The sequence below is a fragment of the Zophobas morio genome, unplaced genomic scaffold (assembly GCF_036711695.1).
Source record: "Zophobas morio isolate AGI-343-1 ecotype UQ-CSIRO unplaced genomic scaffold, CSIRO_AGI_Zmor_V1 ptg000005l, whole genome shotgun sequence".
NCBI classification, from domain to species: Eukaryota; Metazoa; Arthropoda; class Insecta; order Coleoptera; family Tenebrionidae; genus Zophobas; species Zophobas morio.
This window is the reverse complement of record NW_026972110.1, coordinates 11,148,020-11,174,172: the sequence shown is the minus strand read 5'-3', so window position 1 is coordinate 11,174,172 and position 26,153 is coordinate 11,148,020. Positions and strand designations below refer to the sequence as shown.

The window sequence follows — 26,153 nt, the reverse complement described above, 5'->3', positions numbered from 1 at the left end:
TTGATTAACGAGTTAAAGTTTGGCGAAAGATATAGTGCGTTTATAAGTTTGAATTCATAAGAATTTTTCAGCGGATTCCTCATAAAATTCAATAAACACAATAGAAAAAAGTCTTCCCAATCCCAAGTAGACGGTCTATTGCAGCCTATGACGAATTCGTAAAAATTACGTCAAGTTGAGTAGCAGTTAGGCCACGACCGCACTATATCGTCTTTACTGGTATAAAATAATAATATGATGATTCAATTAGAATTGCTTTTTTGAAAGAAATCTAGTTGCTTATGGTGAAAGGTAATAAATATTAACTCAAAACAGATTCATAAACTATAAGTACAAGTGCATGTTATTTATAAAATTTAAATGGTGTTTACTAAAAAAGAAGATTTATTTATGCATATTGACATAAGTTATACACAACATAGAATTACTCCGAAAATTACTACCAAAACTTATTTTAGAAATTTTGTAAGAAAAATATTCTATATTTTGATGGTAGTGTTCAAGAAATTGGGCAGAAATTCAAAACATGACCACCTGTTTACGTTTTAAACATCTATGGAATTTCTTACTAACTTTACCATCAAAATATAAAATATTTTTGTTGCAAAATTTCTAATATAAATTTTGGTAGTAATTTTCGTGGTAATTATTGGAGTATTTTTGTGAGATGTAAAATAGGTCTTATCACAATTACATGTTTCTGTACAGTTTTGAATATTGTTTCATAAATCAAGAAATGTATAAAGTCAATACACTATTAGCACGAATATCAATTCTTTATTTTCAAATATAGCGCTGTTCACGAGAAACACCGCTCCTAAAAATTCAAGACGCAACCAGAAATCTAGTTTCAAAAGGATCTTTGATATTTCATACACCATTTAAAAGAGTCTGCCTAAAATTAGTTGTTCAGTTAGTGCTTACCTCACCCCTGAATTGCAAGTCAGGTCAAAAAAACAAATACGGATCCTTTGAAAAATTACAAAATTTGATTTTGCGAATTTTATTTTTATGATAAACCCTAAAAGTTAAAAAAAGAAAGGTGTGGACTGTTAACTTATAGATAAAGAAGCATGAAAGGCTTAAATTTCAAGTGAGTTTTTCCACAAAATTTCGTGATCAACATTTCAGCAAGGATAGCAATTTGCATATCGGTACAGTGTAATAATTATAGTAACAGTAGTATATATTAAGATTTTCGGGAAAGGGAGACGAACTGTTCTTGATTTGATAAAATAAAATAGATTGCCTGATTCATTAATTTCTTTGAATCACCTTCTATAAATAATTCTAAAAAATATGAATGCATTCACTGAAAAAGCACAAGTGTAAATTGAGATTTTTCACGATTTATTTGGCAATTCCGATTACGATTTACCATGATTGTGGTAACTTGAAAACTTTTGCGAAATGTTGTCATACAATTTTGATTTTTTTTTTTCAAAAATGTGGATATCTAGGGTAAAAACTCAACACGGATTCATAAACCACAAATGCAGGACTTGTCTTATTTTATAATATTTTTTATTGGAAATTTTTGATATGGGGTCATTTTGCATGTATATTATGAATATCGTGTCGGCGGTAAACCGGTAATGCCCATTGGTGGTTGGAATGATCAAACAAAATTTTGGTTAGAATTTTACCATCTACATGATATTCCTACCATACATATAAAATTTAATAAAAGCGAGTCGAATAGTTCCGGAGATTACACAGACGACAGACAGATCTAAACGTCGACCTACATTTTGGTACTCTAGAGGTGATGAAACGTCAAGAAAACATTAAAGGAATTTGTTGGATAGACCCTATTAGTCCTATTACAATATGTACTTCTTTAGCTTACACTCAAGAAGTAAAATAAATGGTCAAGGGTTATTTCGACAAAACTTCCTCGCCTGTAAAGTACAGTTTAACAAATACGGCTTCTTCGAGAAATTATAAAATTTAACATTGGAAACGAATTTTTTTAATGATAAACCCTATAAGTTAAATTAACGATATGTACGGAATGTTAAAATGCAAGTAAATGAGCATGTTATGCGTCTATTTGAAGTGACTCTTTCCGTAACAAGATTTTGTGATGATGTCATCAACATTTTATCAAGGACACGAATATCAATTTGAATAGATGACGGTGAGTCGTTCTTGAGTTCATCAAAAAAAGAATTTTCTAATTTATTAACCGTTTTGTGTCACCCTGTATAAGTAATATTAAAAAATACGAATCCATTGATAAGCCACAAGTAAATAGTTACAATATTTTACATATTTTGGACAGGATTTTTAGCAAAATTTTTAAGATGACGTCGTCAATTTTTTGGGAGGAAATAAACAGATACATTTTGATTACGAATGGGCCATCCGTGTTTGCGTGTTTGCAAGATTTCAGAACACTCACTTCTGCAATTTCGAAGTTAAATTGTAAAATATTATTATTCCATTTTAATTTTTTTTTCAAAAAATAAATTTGCGAAAAAAATTTAACTCACTGAACCACTACCTACATTTTATATCACACTAATATTTGCCTTTTGTAAGTACATACTCTCCAATGCTAGGCAATCACTGTTGTTTAATCTTTAGTCAGTCATTCTTTAGCGATGCTATAGATATGTGTTGAAGGGTGAAAAATCAAATACTTCATCCCGAGATCAGCACTAAAATGTGATTTTTTTATTTAAAAAACATCAATTTCCTATTAAAGAACTCAATAATATACATATTTTTAGAATCTAACGACTGGTTTTATTTTTGAAAGTAAATTATCATGCTGGTTTGTAATTTTTTTTAATTAAAGTTCTTCGTCAGCTGCTTTGGCTCTCTCAAGGCAAATAAGATGAGCTTCTTAAATTTTCAATCGATCTCAATGATTTACAGGCTCAATTTTTATAACAAGTTTCAGAGGCACCAAGAAACTTATACTGAAGTCCCATGATCAGAACTACAGATAGTACTACAGACATTTTGGTTATTGCTGCAAAATATATGGCACCACTAAAGATTAACAATACTCGTTGAGGGTTAAGTTGAATTTTTAAAACTTCCCGAGCGCAAACTAAGGAAGTATAGTAATCGAGTCCATCGGACAAATGATCAATTTATATTATCTCGACGTTTGATGACCCCTACAGCACGAAAAAAGTAGTCTACAGTTTCCGTCTGTCTGTCTGTCTGGTGTCTGTAGCCATTTTTATTAGACACGTAAACTCCGAAACTGGTGAACCGATTGTTGTCAAGTTTTGTATATATGTATTAGAAATATCATGTAGATGGTTAAATACTTACCAAAATTTTGAAAAAGAATTCTAGGCTTATTTGATTTAATATTATAATAGTAGTTTACCATTACCATTAGTGTAAGCACGATCATGGTCTAGTGGTTAAGGCTGAGGAATGCAGACCGGACGTCGCTCGTTCGATTCCAAGCTTGGCTTTCGTTTTTTCCTTTTATTTTTCTCTCTTTTTTTCTCGTATTATGTATTATCTATGTTTATGACATCATCACAAATTTTTTATTAGTCAAATTAATAACGAGTCATTTTCTCGAAATTGTGAAGAATACGCATGTCTTTATACATATAATAATAATAAAATAAGAATTATAATTTTAACAACATTTTATTTGATTGTGGTTTTATTAATACTTAATTTTAGTCCTCTGTTTTGAGAAGACAAACTCATCCAAATTAAATAATTTCGACGTGACATTATTTCGATATATAAAGTAGGTAATAGCAATCTGAAGCTCAAATGTATAAAAAAACACTTGAGCTTCAGATTGCTATTACCTAGTGCTGAAGGACATTTTATCCCGTTAGTTAAGTGCTTTAAATATATTTTACATTGCCGCACGGCGCAGGGACTGCGGGGGTGTTATGCCGTAGGTTTTTACTTTACAGCGGTTATTTCAAAACGAAAATCGTAAAATCAAATTTTGTAATTTTTTTAAAGAACTAGATTTTGACCAATTTTTTAATAACATGGTAGTTGTAACTGAAAAGAAAGGGTAACAATTTGGAAAGAAAATGTTATCGAAAATATATTGTGATCATTTCGTCGTCAACACAATAAGTTAGTTTTGATTACATCGGCTGTAAATAATGTTCAAAACTGTCAGAACTCTTGTAAGAACTTCAAGTTAAATTTAAACACCCATTTTTTTTTTAAACAATCGACAAAGCAACTGCATGTTACATCCAGAAATACAACTTAAATGTACCTATATTTATAGTTTAATAAATAAAACATTAGCAAATAGCACAACACAAGAAGAATAATATTCTTAATATTTGAAATAATAACGTGCGTGTCAAATTTGTTCAAAATGTATCTGTTAATAGTTTGGACCATCATATCGTGTTGTTAACAAAATCAAAAGTAAAAATTTCAATGAAAAGTCAATTACATCTCATAAAAATGGATTACATACGTACATATATTCTAGTACGTTGGGTTTGCGTTCATATTTTTGCAGTTATACCAATAAAAACCGAATAAACCTCAGAGAAAACAATGAAACATTTTCATAAGCGTATCCGACAAGTCAACGGTGCACAATAAAGCTCAGTAGCATATAGAATATCATAATGCTTGCAAAAACACGAGCACAAGACAAGCAGTGAGACAAAGAAAATTCAGTAGATATTATGATTTTAAAACATATTCTGTTACGTACGAATATTTGCAATTCTGTGTTTTAGACAGAAGTTTTTGTTCAATCATTTCTTAAATTTTGGCACGATTGCATGTGTACCTACTTGTTGCAGTATGTTCAACACTTATTGTTCCGTAGACAAAAAGAGGAAACAATAACTCGGTAAAGATAATATATTCACCGCGACCGACCTCATGAAAACTGAAATGTGCCAACTAACTTTATTTACAACAGAAATGCACGAAAAATACTCACTAGCTTCATACATAATACTGAAATAAATACATGTAAACCTGTCATCTCATTTTTAACTTTCGACACGTCTAACTGAAAAACAATTAGTTTATTTGCATTTGTGTTAAAATAAAATTAAATTTAACTGATTTTGTTATCTCAAAACAGAGGAGAGGACTAATTATATATTATTAATTACGCCAAAATGGAACAAAACAACTGAATATCATTTTGGATAAGTAGCTTATGGTGATTATTTATTTTATTATTATTAAATATAGGCGGGCCAACATTACTCTATTTTCAAATCTTCGAATCAGTGGATCGTTCTTGATTTGATAAATAAAAAAACAGGTAATACAAGAAGGATTGAACAATAAAAATTACAATAATAAACAAAATCAAGGCAGATTCATAAACCACAAGTATTCAGGCTACGTTAATCACAGTTCGTTGCATATTTGAATGTTGTTATATGTTTATTTTTTCAATGTCTGACAGTGTCGTAAGTTTATTGGTTCATTCTATTTTATTTTATTTTATTGTTACGTATAAAATACAGAACGACCAAATCTGGCACTTGACACTTCATTTGAATATTTTTAACGGTGTTATTTATTCATGAAAAACTTTGTAAGACCCGTAAACAATAAATCCCTGTCGCCCAAAAAGCAAGCGTTGAAATGATATTTTACGTCGAGCTCACTGCAATAAATTGTGCGATTTTAATATTTTCTATAAATACACTCTATTGAAAATTCCAACCATGTGTGTGAAATTTTCAGAACAATTATTCGTTGTTATTTAATTTTGAGTTACGTATTTAAAAATAAATTTTACACTTCTAGCTAACTAAGATTTTAAACCTAACAATGTTTACAAAATTTTGTGAAATCAAACAAAGTTATAAAGAATTCAGTAAAGACATTTGAATTATTTTCTGTCGGGGCACTTTATGCGATAAAAGTGTGGTGAATACAGTGAATTTTATTTTAACAGATAAAGTCAACAGCCAAATATAAATCGTATAGTTTTGCAGGAGTTTGCAAGCTCACAACAAACACATACTATAAATTTATAAGTAAATTTTAAAAAGAAATAGTAGTATTGAGGTAAACTCAAAAAAATAAATTTCGTCCTATATGCAGACATTTGCCCATATTTACACAAAAAAGCAAATAATATTTACGTAACGGTAAAATTTAAATACATTGATAATAATAAATAAAACTAAACGACACGTAATTTGTATTGGGTTTACTTTGATAAGCTAACAAATGCAATATTTTTATCTATCTAGAAATATGAATGAACGATTAAATAAAAGGATTATAATATGTTTTTAATATATTTGATGAAAAGTAACTGATACGCTGGTACAAAATTCTGATTTTATATTTGCTAGCCATGTTAATTATAAAAAAAAAATGATTCATTATCACGAGCTGCCTCATAAATTTATTAATTAAATCCGCTCAGAAGCTTAATTTGGCGTTCGGTGGAAAGATTATCTAAATATAGCAGATACTAATTAAATAGAATGTAGTTAATGGAAATTAAATTGTAAAAGAGGGCTAACTGGTGATGAGATTAACATCATAAAGTAGCCAGTCCCAAGTGTCTGTCCTGTATGTTTGTTCATGATCATAAATCTCAGCAGTGAGCAAGTATATCACGACCATCCTCTCGTAAAATCGGTGTATTTCTATGTAACGAGATTTCCGTCACTTTGTGTGTAGCACACATCTCCTCATTTTTCTCGAGTTATTTGTCAAAGAGCGTATTTATGGCCTTTATGTCTACATCCCAGCTTTCCACAAACACAGATTTATCGCTCGGCGAATGAAGAGATCGTAAACCTCAATAGTTCTGAACAACTAATTACACTGCAACTTACCCTTCGTATGCTTCTGTCTTTATTTGTCTTCCAACCATAACCGTATCTTGGGCCAGTTCTAGCGTATTCCAATGGTGGTGAGACGGGGCGCCCATGCCTATCCATCCACGAACAGGTTTGTCGCATTTGCCAAGGAGCTCCTCCGAGATTTAATCCAGATGGAAGTGTAGGGGATCGAACTGTCATACTCAGCTTCCGACACGATTTCAACATCTAGATGACAAGATAAATGGTTATTACACAGACGGACAATTTATTATCCGCGTTTGAAAATTAATTTAAAGCAGCAAATTTCATTTATTTAATTATGTCATGAAAAATATAGCTTTTGTTCTAGACACATTACGCATTCACTGTTCGCAGAAATATCTTCCCATGTTACGAATAAACCAAACTGAATACTAAAATAGCATCCGTGGCAATAAATTAGTTATAAAATATTACTAGTATTTTTCGTCAGTAGCCTTTGATCTTTTGTTCCTGCAGGGATCATAAATATAAAGATCAAAAGCGTTCTTAAAAAAAACTGCAGAAGTTCATTCAGTAAGCACGCGGGATAGTTTAATCAATCGTTCAATAAAAAATTTTGTAAAGGTTTTAGGTGACTAATTAGTTAATTAATTATAATACTTGTGCACAGAACAAAAATCATGACATACATAAATCCAAACCAGAATTTTAAACAAAACTAAGTGGATACATTTTTCATAATGTTTGAATAACACTTCATATATATTTACTCTAAAAAATTACAGCTGTCTAAAATTACAACGACATATGTAAATGGTTCCTCAAAACTCTTAGTTACTCAACACGTAATTTCTCACATGTCAGTTAGCCATACGCAATGCATCTAAAGTCCGTTCCGCTTTGACTTGGCAGCGTACATAACCCGGAAGCTACGTATTTTATATGGGAGAATTCGCTACGGTGTTGTCAGTTATCCAAAAACCTACCGATTTTTGAAGAACTTGATACATGAATCTTACACAAATTACCATAAAATTTCACTTTTTGTTTTTACCATTTTATGAACGTTAGTCAAAGACTGCGACAGGGTTTTGCAGTTTACAAGATAATCTTAACATACATTTTAAATTTTACTCTGACCAACTGATAAAAAAGTCTTTTGACGTTCAGAGCATCCGGATCCTCTTGAAGTTTCAGGTCAAACAGTTTTGTATTTTAAATCCGACCCTGTTTACATATTGGAGTTTTTCTTTGTGATGTAAAACAAAACAAGAGGCCTCGACATTTTGAATTATTGGATATATTTGCCATACATGAAGCAATCAATATTTTTTATTTCACTGACATTATTTTTACACAAAAATAAATAAAATGTTTGTCAATCTGTCGGCGTCAGACGGCGTGGCGATAATTAATTGCTTTGAGTTACAAGCCAATGGCCACAATGTGAAGACCTGTCATCGATAGTAAATTATTTATCAATTATCCAGAATTAGATATTGTTAATGTTCAATTCGTAAGATGGAAATATCGCGTGTTCATTCCAAAATGACGAAGGGAAGTGTGTAGTTAACATGCATGCAGGAAGCGACGCTTTAGTGCGATATCATCTGGAATATTGGAGTGAATATAGTGTACCACTTTGTTTCCGGCAACTGCTCCTTCTGATATGTCAATAACCAATACGCCAATTTTCATCTGTATGTACACGAACATAATATAGTCTTCAAGGCATAACTTATCGTAACTCGAACGTAAGCAGGTTTCCGTAGTTTACATATTCATAAGTCAGTTTCATTCTTATTATAAACCTACTATGCGTAGAAATATTCTGTTGTGATGTTTGTTTCATATTCATATTTGTTTTCTGTCCTAAATAATTATATTTACAAAAATGGTCTTAGCTGATTAAACAGAACTTCCTTCGCCCCTGAAGTACCATCAAACAATTCCAGTGCAAACGGTTATTATACAATTTAATTTTTTTTACCAACAGTAAAAAAATCAAAACGGATTCATAAATCACAAGTACAATAGTATGTTATCTAATAAAATTGAAATAGCATTTACGAGTACCACGTAAAATTTTGCGGAAATGTCATCAAATTATTATTGATAAGGATTGCCTTCTACACGATGTTCCCAACATACATATAAAAATCAACATCTGACAGACAAACGATGGAGAACGGGTCATACTCTAGGACTTATGAAACATGCAAAAATCATAAAAATAAATGCATTCCTTCCAGAGTTCGTCCTTGAGAACGGACAATTTGCCCCTGCTGTCAACACCGACTTACTTCTAATCGCATGTCATAAAAACGTCCAGCTTACCACCCCTATAGTAAGAATAATTTATGGATCCAACCCATTGAAAGACACTCATTTCTCTCGGTATCGGATTCTATATAAATTCTTAACTAATAATTTGTATTTTGCCGTTATTTAATTTTTTTCTGCCAGTGATATTATATAAGTAAAGTCGTTCGGTAATTAATAATTTAACTGTTAATAATGGTATTAAAATGTTGTATTTTAATTTACTTTTTACATAAATAGTTATTTATGCAACTACTGAGTAAAGTGTATCTTTTTTTTACGAGAAGGAAAATAGGCGAGTGCACAAATCCGCCGAGTAAAAAAAAGCCACTTTACTCACGAGTCGCATACAAAATTTTTTTCGCGTTCGTAACAAAACTCAAGACCCACCAACTTCAAAAACTTTTTATTTTGGAACATAGATATTAAATGTAACCGTATTTGCTATCTTGACAATTTTTTGTGTTTATGAATTATCATAGCAACGGCAGGCTTCTATGTTTTATTCCGTTAAAAAATGACACGCTACGACATTTTTTTCACTCAAATGCGTGAAAAAATGAACCGCTATGACACTTTTTTTCACGCTTCTATACCGCACTGTATAACACAAATCATACTGTCAAAACAAATTTTTTAAGTGTCTTAAGTTCGATAACTTACCTCACTCTAATAAAAAGCAAGTTAGTTGTAATCTTAAAAAATTGGTCTAAAGAGTTTAGACAGTACTTTCCTCGCTGTCGGAAACGTGACGACTGCATGCCTATTATGGTTTTTTTCGCATTAGATTTCAAACAATTCGGTTTTATAGTTCTTGATTAAATCAATAAAATAAATTTGCGCATTCATTAAATTTTTTGAGTCACCCTGTATATCCAAATCCAAAAAATATGAATGGAATGATAAATTACAAGAAGAGACTCATCATATTTTGTACATTTTAGATAGGATTATGCGGCAAAATTTTGGGGTCACGTCATCCATTTTTTAGGGGAGGATGAACAAATCTATTTTGGTCAAAAATTTGCCATGCTTATCATAAATTTAAAACATTTCCAAGATTTCAAAGCATTTGGTTTTGTAGTTCCTGATTAAATCAATAAAATAAATTCACGCATACATTAATTTTTTTGGGTCACCCTGTATATGCATATCCAAAAAATATGAATGTAATGATAATTACAAGAAGAGACTCATCATATTTTGTACATTTTAGATAGGATTATTCGGCAAACTTTTGAGGTGACGTCAACAATTTTTTGGAAGGGATAAGTAAATGTATGTTGACTAAAAATTTATTATGCTCTTTATAACCTTAAAACATTTGCAAAATCTCAAAGCATTCGGTTCTGTAGTTGCTGATTAAATCAGTAAAATAAATTCACGTACTCATTAATTTTTTTGGGTCACCTGTATATGCATATCCAAAAAATATGAATGGAATGATAATTCACAAGAAGAGACTCATCATATTTTGTACATTTTAGATAGGATTATTCGGCAAACTTTTGAGGTGACGTCATCAATTTTTTGGAAGGGATAAGTAAATATATGTTGACTAAAAATTTATTTATGCTCTTTATAACCTTAAAACATTTGCAAAATCTCAAAGCATTCGGTTCTGTAGTTGCTGATTAAATCAGTAAAATAAATTCAGGTATTCATTAATTTTTTTGGGTTACCTGTATATGCATATCCAAAAAATATGGTATGGAATGATAATTCACAAGAAGAGACTCATCATATTTTGTACATTTTAAATAGGATTTATTCAGCAAAATTTTGGGGTGACGTCATCAATTTTTTGGAGGGGATAACTAAATATATTGTGATTAAAATTATATCATGCTTATCATAACTGTAAACCATCTGCAAGATTTCAAAGCATTCAGTTTTGTAGATTCCAACTTAAATGTCAAAATGATTTTCCTAACTTTGATTGTTTTCCGAAAATCTGGACGTTTCTGGCAAAATCTCAATTCGGAGTCATAAACTACATGTGTAAGACTATGCTATTTGATACAATTTAAAACCCAATTATTATGTACAATTTTGAAGTGACGTCATCCCATTAGTGGTGGGGATGATTAGACAAATTTTGGTTAGCGTTTTACCATCTACATGATATACCTAATATAAATACCAAATTTGACAACAATCAGCCCAGTACTTTCGGAGATTATCTGTCTAATAAAAATCCGAGACGGCAGACAGACGGACAGACGGACAGACAGACGGAAACGGGAGACCTATTTCTTCGTCTTCTAGGGGTCATGAAAGATCGAGAAAATGTAAAAGTAGAGAGTCGGCCGACGAACTCGATTACAATACTTTCTTTGCTTACGCTCGGGAAGTAAAAAGACTTTTGTTTAAAATCCAACGAAATAAAATATACGAAAAATAAAGACAAGACACACAGCACTAGACAAAATTCAACGAGTAAATTGTGTGGTGACTAGACCGAACAAACAGGTAAATTTGTACCAGTACCCACTGTCCGGATCCTTTAGAAGGGATTGCCATAAATCAACCCAGACACAAACGGCGGCTAATTATGATGGTCTGTTGTAAATCAAAATGAGACGAAGAAATTTCAGATGGTTAATCGTTACGTCTTAAATACTCAATTATTTATTAAAATTTTAAGTTCTGATTTTCAGCAAACTAATTTTAAACATAGTATCTCCACGACCGTTTTTGCAAATTACTACTTTTCTATTGATAAAGCCTTAAGCTAAACCTATGATATTTGGTTTAATTATGCCCCTAATTTCGAAATGATACCGAACGAAAATTTAAATTTTTCTAAATCCGTTCTGTTGAGAATATTAAGAACATTACATACATATAAAATTTTAGTCAATATTGTTGATGGTTCGCAAGATATTTGTTCGGGTAGATGTATTGAGTCTCCCATAAGAAAAATACGGAAGGAATCCTCTTATGACATTTAAAATCACAGACAACCACTTGATCACCAAAATATATATATACATAACATACAATTAGTGTTAACAGCTATGTTTTATAATAAGTTTTAAAACAGCAAAATGATAAATGTTACAACTGCTAAGTATATAAAAAACACTACCAATTTAGCAGATCCTTTCTTTATAAGATTTATTAACTATTTAACAGCTTTATAAAGAAAGATATTCATGTAGTTTCAATCTGTAAAAATTAGAAGATTCAGAATTCCTTCCAAAATAAACATCTCTTGACAACAATACTTCAGCTGTTTTTGGAATAGACGTTAGATCATTACTTTCGATAATAGGTCTAGCAATTTTTGATATAATGATGCAAATAGTGACATTTGGGTATACCAATAAACATTAAGTTGCCAGTTATTTTTTGAGAGGATCTACAAGATACACTAAGACTTGAATACTAGAGTGTTGTTGGATTTACATAATAATAACTAGAGTTATCTCAATAAGAATTCTTAAATCTGGGTGTGACTGATCATCGTTAAAAACCCATGGCAAGCTAACTAATACAGTCTGCATTAGAACAATTGTGTTGGGAATACGTACAATACGTACATGTCCGCAAAGATTTATAATGCAAATACTTAATCCAACATATTAATGCCTTACATCTACCGTACAACACGTAATTTTGGAATTATACAGTGTGTCTATAAAAGATTCTGAAATCGATGACGACTCTGAAATTATCTACTCTAATTATGTGAATAATTATACCATATGATGAAATAATTTGAGGAACTTGAACTCTGCGCGCTTAAGTTTGAATCCCATCCTGGTCATTTTTGCTTCCCGAGCGTAAGCTAAGAAGGCATTGTATTATCCGTTCACGATCTTTATATAGTAGGGTTGGCCATGAAAATCTGTGAGTTTGTTGGTATTCGACGCAGAAGAATAAAAATTCCCTGAACTTTTTTCGTTAGGTTATGTTTTATTAAATTAAAAGTTAAAAAATATGCTAGAAATATAAACATTGTTGCCGATACTTTCAGTTTTCAGTAGCAATGATCAAGTTAACGATATCCATTTCTTAGAAAGCATAAAACTTTATGCTATTTAAAACAGTTATTCGGCTTTTTGTAAGTGTTTATTTCATATGTAAGGAACAAACACTAAAATTTCACTTAAACATTGTTTTTATATGAATGGGGGTTCTACATACGACTATTGTCGCATGCCACATTTAGCATCTCATCTTTAATTCTCAATCATCAGTTCGTTCTGCTCGCCCACTCTTCTTGGAAATCGAAATTTCCAAGAAGAGCCTATTTCCATATCTTCCAATGCCTTTTTTCACTTTTCTAAGATTACTAAAAGAGTTGGTAAAATACAACAACCTTGCTCTAGTGCTTTGATGGGTTTAGCTCTTCTGAAAGACTTTTCCAGCCTTAAATTGAATGATTTATCTATATAGCTATTACTAATGCTTACGTAAGTGCTCTTTATTTGCTTTTACTAAGTACTTCCAAACGCTTATTAATAAGAACGTTACTATACGCCTTCTCCAGGTCCATGAAGAGTTACAAAAAAAGATGAAAATGCTTAAAGTTTTTCTTTTTAAACTAAAATTATACTTATTTTGTTGTACGTCAAGTAGTTTTTTAAATACTACCTTAGTAAATTTAGAACGAAAGATGCGTAAAAATATCACCCCACGACAAGCTACAATTCACTCCATTTCCATTATTTCGCTATGAAAATCTATATCATCACCGTCATTTTGAAATTCAGATTCTGAATCAGATTCACCTAGCGAAATAATGAAAGGAGGTATAGATTCGTACGAAAACTTTCCCATATTTTTTCCCAATCTGCCAAAATAAGTGTTTCACAATATTTACAAAAATTTTGCCACATGCTTGGAGTACATTTAGAAAGCGCCTCAAGCATAAATTCTCCACCCTATTTTTTTATGAAGGTTGAGAATGTATATGCTTGTTGTAATAGTTCTTACAAAATCCCCATGCCATTTCAATTGGATTGTATTCACAATGGTACGGAGGTAATCTAAGCACTTCATGGCCACTTTCTCTTAATCTCTCGTCTACCAAATATCTTTGTTTTCTATTGTTTCTGAAGGGTTTAATTAAATCCCACAACTGTTTCTTCCAATTTTTTTGTCAAATTCAACACTATGTTTAAAGAGCCATTCCTGCGTTTCCCATTTTTTACTAGAAAAAGTGGGTGGTTTATCCAACTGAACCGAATGATACGGTGCATTGTCTAAAACCACCACACATTTTTGGTTCAACTTTGCCAAAGCAGAAATGAACTGATTAACTACCCAATTTTGAAAAATTGTCCCGTCCATCGTTTTATGATAGTCTCTATCGTTATTTTTTGAATTTAAAAAATTGTATCAACCATCCAATAACCCCCCTTCATTTTTAATTTTGGTGGGATTGCTTTTTAAATCAGTATCGTGCACCCAGCGACGAATGGACAAACCATTGTGATAGATCCATGTTTCATCCAAATACACGAAAGTCAAATTTTCACAAGAATTTAGAAACTGTAAATATGTTCTCAAAAAAGTAATTTTGGCTGCAAGGACATGTTTGTTTTTGTTCACATAGAATTTTGCGACCATTTACTTCCCTGTGTTTATAACCCATTGACTTAAGAATTTTGTATAATGTGGTTCGCCCCCCCTTTAAATTCCAACTGTTCCCTAGAATATGCCAAGAGTATCTACAGTTAAATATTCGTTTTTTCATTAAGTTGCCAAATTTGTCGTTGCAGATGTTTCCGAAACATGTAATTTGTAAATAAATCCGTTGGTTTTCGCTTGCCAGATAGTGATGTTTTTAAATTTTGGTCCCCTGTTGATAAAATTTTCGCCACAGTTGATGTTCCCACCTATGAGAAAAAAAATTAAAAAATATTTTACAGCGTATTTTTACACTACAGAAAATCTGTTCGAGACCCTCATAGTTACTTCTTCGAAAGAATGATCGGGCCTGTCTTTTCGAAACTACAAAAAACTTCTTTTTATTGCAATTTATTGTTGCAGTAAAACTATTTTAGGCATTTTCTTTTTAAATAATGTCGCAATGATCTGTGAATCTGTCACAATGACAAATTATCTATGCTGACAAAATTAAAACATTTGTTTGCTTGATTAAAAAATTGCGTCTAATAATAATTCTGATCTAATAATAAATGTAGTAGAAGTAGAAAAGTGGCAATCCAGCTCAAAGCAAATATCAATCAGACTACTGACAGACAAAAAAATAAATCATCAAATCAGTTTATCCAACTTAAAGAAAAAATATCAAAGCCTACTTTACTATAAAAAGATCGTGAATGGATAATAAATGAAGTATCTCGAGAAATGACGCCTTCCATGTTTTCTGGACGTTTCATAGCCTCTAGAATACGAAAAAATTATGTCCCGTTTCCGTCGGTCTGTCTGTTTGCCGTCTGCCGTCTGTGATCTGTTCGATTGTTATCAAATTTTAGATGTATTATGTTATGAATATCGTATAGATGGGAAAACGCTAACTAATATTTGTCTAATCATCCCCACCAATATATAATTTGATGACGTCCCCTTAAATTCTTTTTAGTAAACGACATTTAAGTTTTATAACATAATATAGGTACTGCCACACTTGTGGAATCTACCTTGAGTTTTTCTCATGGGTATTCCTCTTTTCTTACAGTGTGACCGGTTTTTCATGTTTGTATTTTTAATATACTTACAGGTATCATCACAAAAACAGTCAAATTTCGCAAAAGCAAATTTTATCATTTTTAAAAGAAGCGTGATTTGTTGTATTTGAGGGACCAGAGAAGTTCCTCGACCAATTTTTTTTCTAAGAATTTGTTTAAATACCTGACTTCATGTGTACAGGAAATTCTGTTTAAATAACTTTAGACTCTCTTTCACAAATCTTCTAATATTATATTTGTTTAAAACTAAAACTAAAGTGAAAAAGCTCCTAGTAGATGTAGACACATGTTTTTACAGTTTTAACAAATTTTTCTAGGACCAGACTAGTACCTTTTAGCGTACTATACATTACTTGATTACCTAGATTATGTAATTATGTTATTTGTTCTGGTTGTTATGTGTATACATATGCTATACGTTTCTTTCATTTTGTACATTGAATTACAAAATATATTTACAAATTACTATTATTATTGTTTTTGAAAAAATTATTAAACTTGCACCAAAGATTAGATTGATTTGTACTCGTATTAATATAAAAAATTATGTGTAGTTTAAAAAACTAAAAAACATGCTTTTGTAGTAATATGTACTAAAAAATAAAAAATAATCCCTAAATAAATACCTATAAAAGTTTTGGTCAAGATCGAAAGGGTGTATAACAACTCGGTATAACTAAATTTTTTGAATAAGCTTAAAGAGATTGACAAAAAAATTAATTTTAATGCAAACAAAACGTGGGGTGCTTGATATAAGTTATCGTATTTTTTTTATCGCTGGCTATTTATAAAGATAGAGTCATTATGAAAATGTAAGTAGAGTAGCAATGTTACTACTTTACTAAAATTTCTAACAACTTATACATATACCTACTACGTACGGCGAAAAATTTGTGCCAACTATGAACAATCAAATTTTTGGCTAACTTATTACCATCTTCACGATAAGCCTAAAGTAAGTATGTATATCTAAAATTTCAAACAAATTGATTTAACACTTTCGCGTGAAATTTGATCTTAATTAAAATGACTCAATTACTGTACTTTCCTTTGTTATCCCCCAAAGTGAATGGTGCCATAAACAATCTTGAAAAAAGGAGAAATAAATTACTCTCACTACTGTTAAATTTTAAAACGATTAAGTAGCAAACAGTGTGTCCACATTCGCTTTGATTTGTTATAAGTACTTGAAAATATCTCGTCGTCTAACTGTCCAGGGCATGTGATAACGTTTTATTGTACCCCAAACGCCCAAACAGACATTTGTTGTGCCTCTTTTTTAGTTCTCAAATATTTGAGTTCAGAATAGCATTATTTCCACAACAAACTTAAGTTTAATAAAAACATCGATATATTACTAAACCTCAATGCACACTTTAAGCTACATTTACTTGACACAATTTTGTGATGACGTCATTGGGTTTTTGAAAGGGATAAATAGATGATTTTTTTTCTTTTATGCGGCCGTCGATGCTTGTACGCTTATATAATCGAATTCTTCAGAAATATAAACATTAATACTCCAAGTTAACCATGTAATTACTGTAAGAGTTCATTTTCTCGTTGGTTATCTGGTTTAAATATATTTTATAGCGATCGCACTTGTGCGGACTACGGTACCTTGCTACTTTTTTTTACTTAATGGAGGTTATCAGTTATCACAAAACAAAAATCGTAGAATCAAATTTTATAATTTTTCGGCGGGATTTGTTTCAGGGGCGAGGTAAGTTTTGCCAAAATAATTCTCCACCAATTTTTTTTTATATTCTGGGGTTTATGATTATGAAACATTGATAAAACATGAAAGTAGACAAATGGATTCTATTACAATATCTTTTTTAACTTACGCTCTGAAAGTAAACAAACTTTTTTGTGTAAGTTAAACGGAACACTATATATGTTTGAAAATGTTTTTAAATTGAAACTTTATTAGATTGCGTTAAAAAAAATTTTTCTACAGTCTAGAGCGAATGTTCAATTTTCCGCCCTTTGACTGTATGAATCTACTTTTCATGAGTATTTTGGCAGAAGTGGTGAAAAAATTTGAATTCTGTGTTTTTATATTGTGTGTGTTATTAACTGTCGAAAAATGAAATATTTTTGGAAGACGTATTTAAATCTCGTTTCCTAATTTGTTTTTGGCACATCGCATGTAAAGTTAAAAAAATTACGAGTTATTTACTGTGCGATGCACCGATGAATAAAAACTTTGCAAAAAATGTCTGATACGGTGTCGGCGAGAATTTTTTGTTCATTTTTCGTGTTACGCATGCAAAGGAGTTCAATCGCAGTCGGTTTTAACTTTGTTGAGAGCATCTGAGGTGTCTAAATTAGTTTGTTTAAGTGGTTTATTTTGTTAAAAATAATTTGGTTTCGGACTTAAAATGAAAGCTGAGTGTTGTGAAGTGTCCATGAGGAAGAAATCTGCAACAATCGGCGCGGAAGGAAAGGAAATCAGGATTTAAAGGGTAAGTGTTGTTATTAGACTTTATGTATCCATATATTTTACAATGTATTGTGCTTTATTTCTTCATTTTTACTTCCCGAGCGTAAGCAAAGGAAGTATTGTAATCGAGTCCGTCGGCCGACTCTCTGCTTTTACGTTTTCTCGATCTTTCATGACCCCTAGAAGACGAAGAAATAGGTCTCCCATTTCCGTCTGTCTGTCCGTCCGTCTGTCCGTCCGTCTGTCCGTCCGTCTGTCCGTCCGTCTGTCCGTCCGTCTGTCCGTCCGTCTGTCCGTCCGTCTGTCCGTCTGTCCGTCCGTCTGTCCGTCCGTCTGTCCGTCCGTCTGTCCATCTGCCGTCCCGGATTTTTATTAGACAGATAATCTCCGAAAGTACTCGACCGATTGTTGTGAAATTTTGTACTTATATTAAGAATATCATGTAGATGGTAAAACGCTAACCAAAATTTGTCTAATCATCCCCACCACTAATGCGATGACGTCACTTCAAAATTGTACATAGTAAATAGGTCTTAAATTGTATAAAATAACATAGTCCTACACATGTAGTTTACGACTCCGAATTCAGTTTTTACCCGAAACTTCCAGATTTTTGGAAAAAAAATCAAAATTATAAAACAACATTTTGCAATTTAATTTTGAATCTGCTAACCCGAATGTTTTGAAATGTTGCAGATGTTTTAAGGCTCTAAAGAGCATCATAAATCTTTAGTCAAAATATATTTGGTTATCCCCTCCAAAAACTTGATGACGTCAGCTCAAAAGTTTGCCAAATAAATCCTATCTAAAATGTACAAAATATGATGCGTCTGTGCTTGTGATATATCACTCCATTCATATTTTTTGGATTTGCATATACAGGGTGACTCAAAAAAATTAATGAATGCGCAAAATTTATTTTACTGATTTACTCATTAACTACAAAACCGAATGCTTCGAAATCTTGAAGATGTTTTAAAGTTATCATAAGCATGGTAATTTTTTTATCAAAATGTATTTGGTCGTCCCTCCTAAAAAATTTATGACGTCACCACAAAATTTTGCCGAATAAATCCTATCTAAAATGTACAAAATATGGTGAGTCTCTTCTTGTGATTTATCATTCCATTCAAATTTTTTCGATTTGCATATACAGGGTGACTGAAAAAAATTAATGAATGCGTCAATTTATTTTATTGATTTAATCAGGAATTACATAATCGAATGCTTTGAAATCTTGGAGATGTTTTAAAGTTACCATAAGCATGGTAATTTTTTTATCAAAGTGTATTTGCTCTTCCCCCCTAAAAAAATCGATGACGTCACCCTAAAATTTGGTGAATAAATCCTATCTAAAATGTGAAAAATATGATGAGTCTGTACTTGTGATTTATCACTCCGTTCATATTTTTTCGATTTGCATATATAGGGTGACTGAAAAAAATTATTGAATGCGTCAATTGATTTTATTGATTTAATCAGGATTTACAGAACCGAATGCTTTGAAATCTTGGAGATGTTTTAAAGTTATTATAAGCATGGTAAATTTTTTATCAAAATGTATTTGCTCATCCCCCCTAAAAAATTGATGACGTCACCCCAAAAGTTTGCTGAATAAATCCTATCTAAAATGTACAAAATATGATGAGTCTGTACTTGTGGTTTATCATTCCATTCATATTTTTGGATTTGCATATACAGGCTGACTCAAAAAAATTAATGAATGCGTGAATTTATTTGATCGATTTAATCAGGAATTACAAAACCGAATGCTTTGAAATCTTGGAGATATTTTAAAGTTATTATAAGCATGGTAAACTTTTGTTCAAAATGTATTTGTTCATCCCTTCTAAAAAAATTGGTGACGTCACCCTTAAATTTTGCTAAATAAATCCTATCTAAAATGCAAAAAATATGATGAGTTTGTGCTTGTGATTTATCATTCCATTCATATTTTTTAGATTTTCTTAAAGGGTGGCTCAAAAAAATTAATGAAGTCAATTTATTTTATTGATCAAATTAAAGGCAACACTTATTATTAGTATTACATTGGACCAACCCAATTTGGTAGACACAAAATTTTTTAAAGTTAAAACTCGGTTGAAACATAGCTGACTAGGTTCCGCGAATGTGGTATAGACATGTTTTAAATCAACCAATTGTGAATTCCACCGTCAAAAATTAAAATAAAATCCAATGTTTTATATAATAAGCGGAAGTCGACGCAATAAAACCGATTGTCGTTTTGTTTACAGTTTCTCTGTTTGACTCTCACGTATGCTGTTACGCCTGTCATCTTAAATTAAGAATGTTTATACATACACGATTTTCAGTTGCCTCTGATATGTATACGTGAGTAAATTGTTTCGTTATTTTATTGATTATTACAAATCAATATTCAAAACGACCCAATTCATTTTCCCGAAAATTTGAGAATATAATAATTTTATTCTTAGTATTACACTACATCTATCCCAACTGATATACGTGTCCTTGCAAAAATGTTGATGACGTCATCGCAATTTTTTTTTAAATTCCCACTACAAAAATGTAATGAGAAATAAAACACAATAGGCATGCAGTCGTCAAGTTTCCGACAGCGAGGGAAGTACTGTCTAAACTCTTTAGACTAATTTTTTTATTCTAAATTGATATAAAAATACGGATGTTAAGGGAGAAGTAGTTGTATTGTACAACAAGAAATCAAACTTTAATATCTCTTCAGATATTTACTGTTTAAAACTTGCCTTTTCGGCTGAAATAATTTGGAATATCTAATACATGTTTATCAATGCTAATTATTTAAAAATTAAATCCAATTCTGATTTTTATCTCACCGTTTTTACGTCTTACGCATCACTGCAATTAATAATAATTCAATACAACTATCGTTATTGTTTTTTTAATTGCAGAATTGTTTTGAAAACATTTTTGTATTTGGAACATACTTAACAACAACTAATTAAAAGTTCACTAAATCAGCAAAATGTTTCAGAAAATCATTTTAAGTTTATTGGGAAGTGTTTATTGAAGTTTCCGTTAAATTAACTTTAGAGTGTTTTTAATTTCCGAACGTAGTATAGCAGGATTATTTTTATCAAACTTTCATTTCTTGTTTTCTGAACATTCCCCAATTTATGGAGTAAAAATATCGATTTTCCGTGTCCGTCAAACTGTTTGTTAGCGAATATTTAGTCAAATTTTCTCTGAAACTCTTTTTTTGGGTGTATTTTGAGTCTTATATACATTTTTTTCTGTTCATCTTCACCAAAAACCGCGTGATGTAAATGTAAAGTTTTGCTTAGAATTTATATTGTGGTTTCAAAATTTTTCTGAATAGTATTTTTTAAATCTTATCTACTTACTTTAAACCTGCGTAACGCTGAATTGCACCATTATTAAAAATTAGTACGTAAAAAGTTGATGTTAACTTCTAGGGTATTTTTCTTTGTGTACAGAAATATTTCATGTGTTTTTTGTTGCAGTGGGTTCGTAAATGAAGATGAGGGGATTCGCTTAATTGTAGCAGAAGAAGAAGCCTAAAGGTTAGAATTTTGCATTAATTTTAAATCGGGTGTTATTTCATTTAATTTTTTTATCTTTTACAAAGATTATTTTGATCGGTAATTTTGTCTTATGTTTGTGTTATCAAAAAAAATTTTTACGTCTTTTTTGGCACTATTTTTTTAAATTTTATCATTGTATTCGTGTAAGTGTTAATATCCATGTTACTAGTTTGTTAAACATAACCTGATGATGACGTTAAATTAAGTCGAAACATGTCGTAAAGTAACTACAACCATTTATTAGTCTCCTAATGATACACTCCAGACGTTTAAGAGGCGGATAACTATCGCAAATTAAATATAAACTTGAACAGAATGGATCTCCAAAAAATAACATATTCCTGTATTTGTAGTTTATGAGTCTGCCTTGGTTTTTATCACAATTACTTTTACAAAGATTTTTGGGCGCATGCTATTTGGGTTATGTGCATAACAACTGCCGATGGACGTGTGGATTTCTCAAAGAACCTGAGCTCTGCTCACGTTAATTCGATCCCATCCTTGCCGACATTTTTTTTTTTTCTAGCACATTGAATTTGAATATTTGTCTTCAGGTGCGAGGGAAGTCCTGTCTAAGTGAGTTTAGACCAATTTTTAATTTTTCACAAGTATTGAGAATCAAGTTACACGATATCCTTAAAATATGTATGTCCAAAATTTCACAGAATTAGTTGAATAATTCCGGAGATTATTATTTGTCTCATAAAATAATCGTCAACAGACGAGAAACGAAAGATCTGTTTTTCATACTCGAGGAATTATGAAACGTCGAGAAAACATGAAATTAGCCATTCGCCAAATGGACTCTACGTTACTTACGCTCAGGAAGCGGAAAAGTAAAAAATTAAAAGTGAAAACTGGAAAGTCTTGTATTAATAAAGCTCTCCATAATAACTTAGCCAGGAATAAATATATAAAACTCAGTAGTATATCACGAAAGAGTAATATGACACCTCTTTATAACAAAGTTTTCATCTCGGTAGTTCAATTTAAAAGCGAAACCGTGTTCCTGGAAGTAAGTAATACAAGAATCCAGTAAAAATATTCCTTGAAACCTAGGGAAGAAGTATCGACCAAAATTGTATAAAGATAATTGAATTTAAAAGTTAATTTTGGGGTAAGCACGACGTCGTAAAACATTAATAGGCCACCGGAAAATACGAACAATCACGCAATAATCAGTTTTGTCTGGGTTCTCGTGGCAAATAATAATTTATCTGAAACGGACTTCGGAATAAATTTTATGGCGGACATAAACTAGACCTCAAGAAAACACCAGCCAGCTTCCAATACATGCACGCGGTAGCAGTGATAGCTGTAATTCAGTAAAGTCTCTACATGAATTCCACCCAAGCAATAAATAATAAAAGCCGATGCAGCGTTTCTATGTAGCCGTAAAGTATAGCCGGCATTTTAATCGCATGTATTGCTGCTTTTATTCTAATTCGTCCCATCCTTTCTTCGCCAGCAGTGGTAAAGTTTTTTTCGATTTGTGGGTTTTAGGAGCGGCTCTTTAATAGCGACTAGACACGAACTGACTATTTCGTGAATTTTATCACACTAAGAATTATAGTGGAATACGAAACGGCGAGGAAAATTTACGGCTTCATGGTCCTTATCATGAAAATTTGATAAATGTTATTGGTCTGCATCGGTTCAAGCAAATATGACAAAACTTCAGCCACTCGGAATACCACAGCATATTTGCTCGATAGCGATTCCACCCAGATAGCCCGACCAACGGAAAATTTAATAATCTGTTAACTTTTGCGAGCATTCTGCTTCTTTTATAGACTACCCTTTGTGAGAATACTTCTTCAAGTACTATCGAATCTTAAACGAGAAGGTCAGCGTAGTTATCTGAACCCAATTTCATTAAAATTCTAGCCGTTGTAAGCTAAAAGCGTGTACACTTCTACGAACTGCTGAATAAGTTAATTTATCCTTTTTAGACTTGTATTCTGGAGGTGTCTTCAAAATAATCACTAAGGGGGTGTTTTATGTTCACTCATGCATCCTAATGAAGACACACAACACATCTGTCCAAACTGACGTAAAATCGATGCAAACCTTTAGATACAGGTATCCGTAAGCCAATAGCGCTATATTCTTGCGTCTGATTGATGTTTATCATTATCGCAACAATAAAATGTTTACGTGGAACTTATACGAAAAAATCGACACGAAAAGGTTTCACTAATACGGTCATTTATCATGGGAGATCAAGGAAAAGGATTATTTTTTCTACATTCCGGAGTGTTTCCACACAAACTTTAATTCTCGTGGAAGTTTTATTTATTTTTTCTATTCTTCATTCTTTTAATACCATGTTTACAAAGAAAAATGACAGGTTGATGGATTGATGCACGTTTTTGGAATTTATACGGAAATCAAACTTTCGTCTAGCTCATTTCCTAATGATCAGATATATTTAATCGTTACTTCGAATAATAAACATTAGTCTACAACATTTAAAGCAGAACTTCCCTCGCCCCTGAGGTATGTACAACTAGTTTTGTATCGAGATTTAGCTTAATTTTAATTATTAATCAATTAAGAAGATCGTTTTTGAAATTATAGACAAATTTAGATCGATTTTGCTGAAAACAGTTTGTACTTTCACTATTTTGTGATTGTAATAAAATAGAAGAATATTACCAAATTAACGAAAATAAATATAAAAAAATTGTTTACATGATGACACCAAGTTTGGAGACTAAATAAAATTTTCTAAATAGTGTGAATGTTAGATGGCGTCTTACCAAGAAATATAAACAAATTATTTCGATAAAATTTAGCTCGACGAATTTAAATTTACATAGATAAGGATGAACTCGTTAAAATAAAAATGTGGGTGTATTATTAAATCAAGACAATGACGTCATCAAATACATTAATTTATATATCTACAGTGTAGTACCAACAACAATAATATAAAATGACTATAAAATATCGTACATTAAGGTGATTCTGAAAGATGCGTCAACACATTTTTGATAATAATTTTTCTTTTCATTGTGTTGGGTCTATCATTTGAGCTGAATTATTGATTACCCACCTGTCAGACAGAAAACATATCGAAAGTACTTGGATTGATATGATCACATTGTGCAATGATGCTATAATTTTGAAAAAACTAGTACGTCATTTTTAATTTAATCAGTAAAGGCAATTTTCTTTATTTAGTTATTTATTTCAAATATACTGTATAAACAATTTTAAAAAGTTAAATATACTATTAAAGCAAAAACAATGTTGTAAACTAGGCATATCTTCTAACAAATATTTATTAAAAATAAGAAGATGACGCCATCAACTTTGGAAAGGAGATGAACATATAAATTTCTGAGTTCCGAAATCCTTCAAAATCAATATCACTATGTCGCCAAAATTTTAATAAAGTGCGTATTGTAGGTTCTAGCATAGAAGCAAACATTTCGTTGTACAGATTTTATTTTTTTTGATGTAACCAGCCCACGTAAGACTAAAGATGTAAATATATTAATAACCCACAAATAAAGAAACATATATCAATAATATAAAATTAATATAATATAAAAAGAAAAGTCCTGACCCACTCCCAGAATTTATTTCAGAAATGACGAGTGATATCCCTGGCGGATGACATTTACTTAGCTAGTTAGTTAGTTAGTCAGTCAGTCAGTTTACTTTTTTACATATACAGAGTGAGTCACTAAGCACGCTTTTCTCGATATCTCACTAATTATTATTAGAAATAGATAAAAAATCAAAGACCAAATTTGTACGGTTTTTTGAGGACTATACTCTAAAAATATTAAACTATCCAGTGTTCTGCTTTTAAAGCATAACACATAAAATAATTTTTCTTTTATGAAACCCCCTATACACAGGGTGTTATTGAAAGGTACGTACAATAAAATTGACAGCTACTGAATGATAAATAGGTAAAATTAATTTATTTTAGTAAATCCTAGCAACTGTAACAATAATAAAAAAAATAAGAGACCCTTTTGTTGCTATAGAAACGAAAGATGACCGTTTTTGAACATGAATTTTAATAATTTTTATCTCTACAGGGAGAACACTTTTACGTACCTACTTTTTTTTTTACTTTTAGCACCCATACTTCGAGACCAATTGCCGATTTTATTTTGTACATACCTTTCAATAACACGCTGTATATGCAGATATATATCTTTACATATTTTAATTTACCTCTTCTTAGGTTTTACAACCATAGCTTATTTTTGAAATCACGCTGCGACATTGCCGCGTTATTTCAATTACCTTGAAATTTGTTTTTTTTTGGGTGGAGAGAAAAGATACGCGCTTTGTTGTGATATAAATGAAGTCACATTGTCATAGACAGAGTGTTAACAAAAAAATGTCTCGACCTTTCATGATCCCTAGA

The 26,153-nt window shown here is 31.3% G+C and overlaps 1 protein-coding gene across 4 annotated transcripts in view; it reads right to left on the bottom strand.

Moving 5' to 3' along the window:
- The window catches only part of Dysc (dyschronic), a 221,896-nt gene that overhangs the window by 100,320 nt on the left and 95,423 nt on the right, over nt 1-26,153 (bottom strand). For all 4 annotated transcript variants that reach the window (XM_064047100.1, XM_064047102.1, XM_064047103.1 and 1 more), the window contains exon 5: nt 6,792-7,004. In XM_064047100.1, the coding sequence (XP_063903170.1) occupies nt 6,792-7,004 (213 nt within the window). The remainder of the gene's footprint in view (nt 1-6,791; nt 7,005-26,153) is intronic.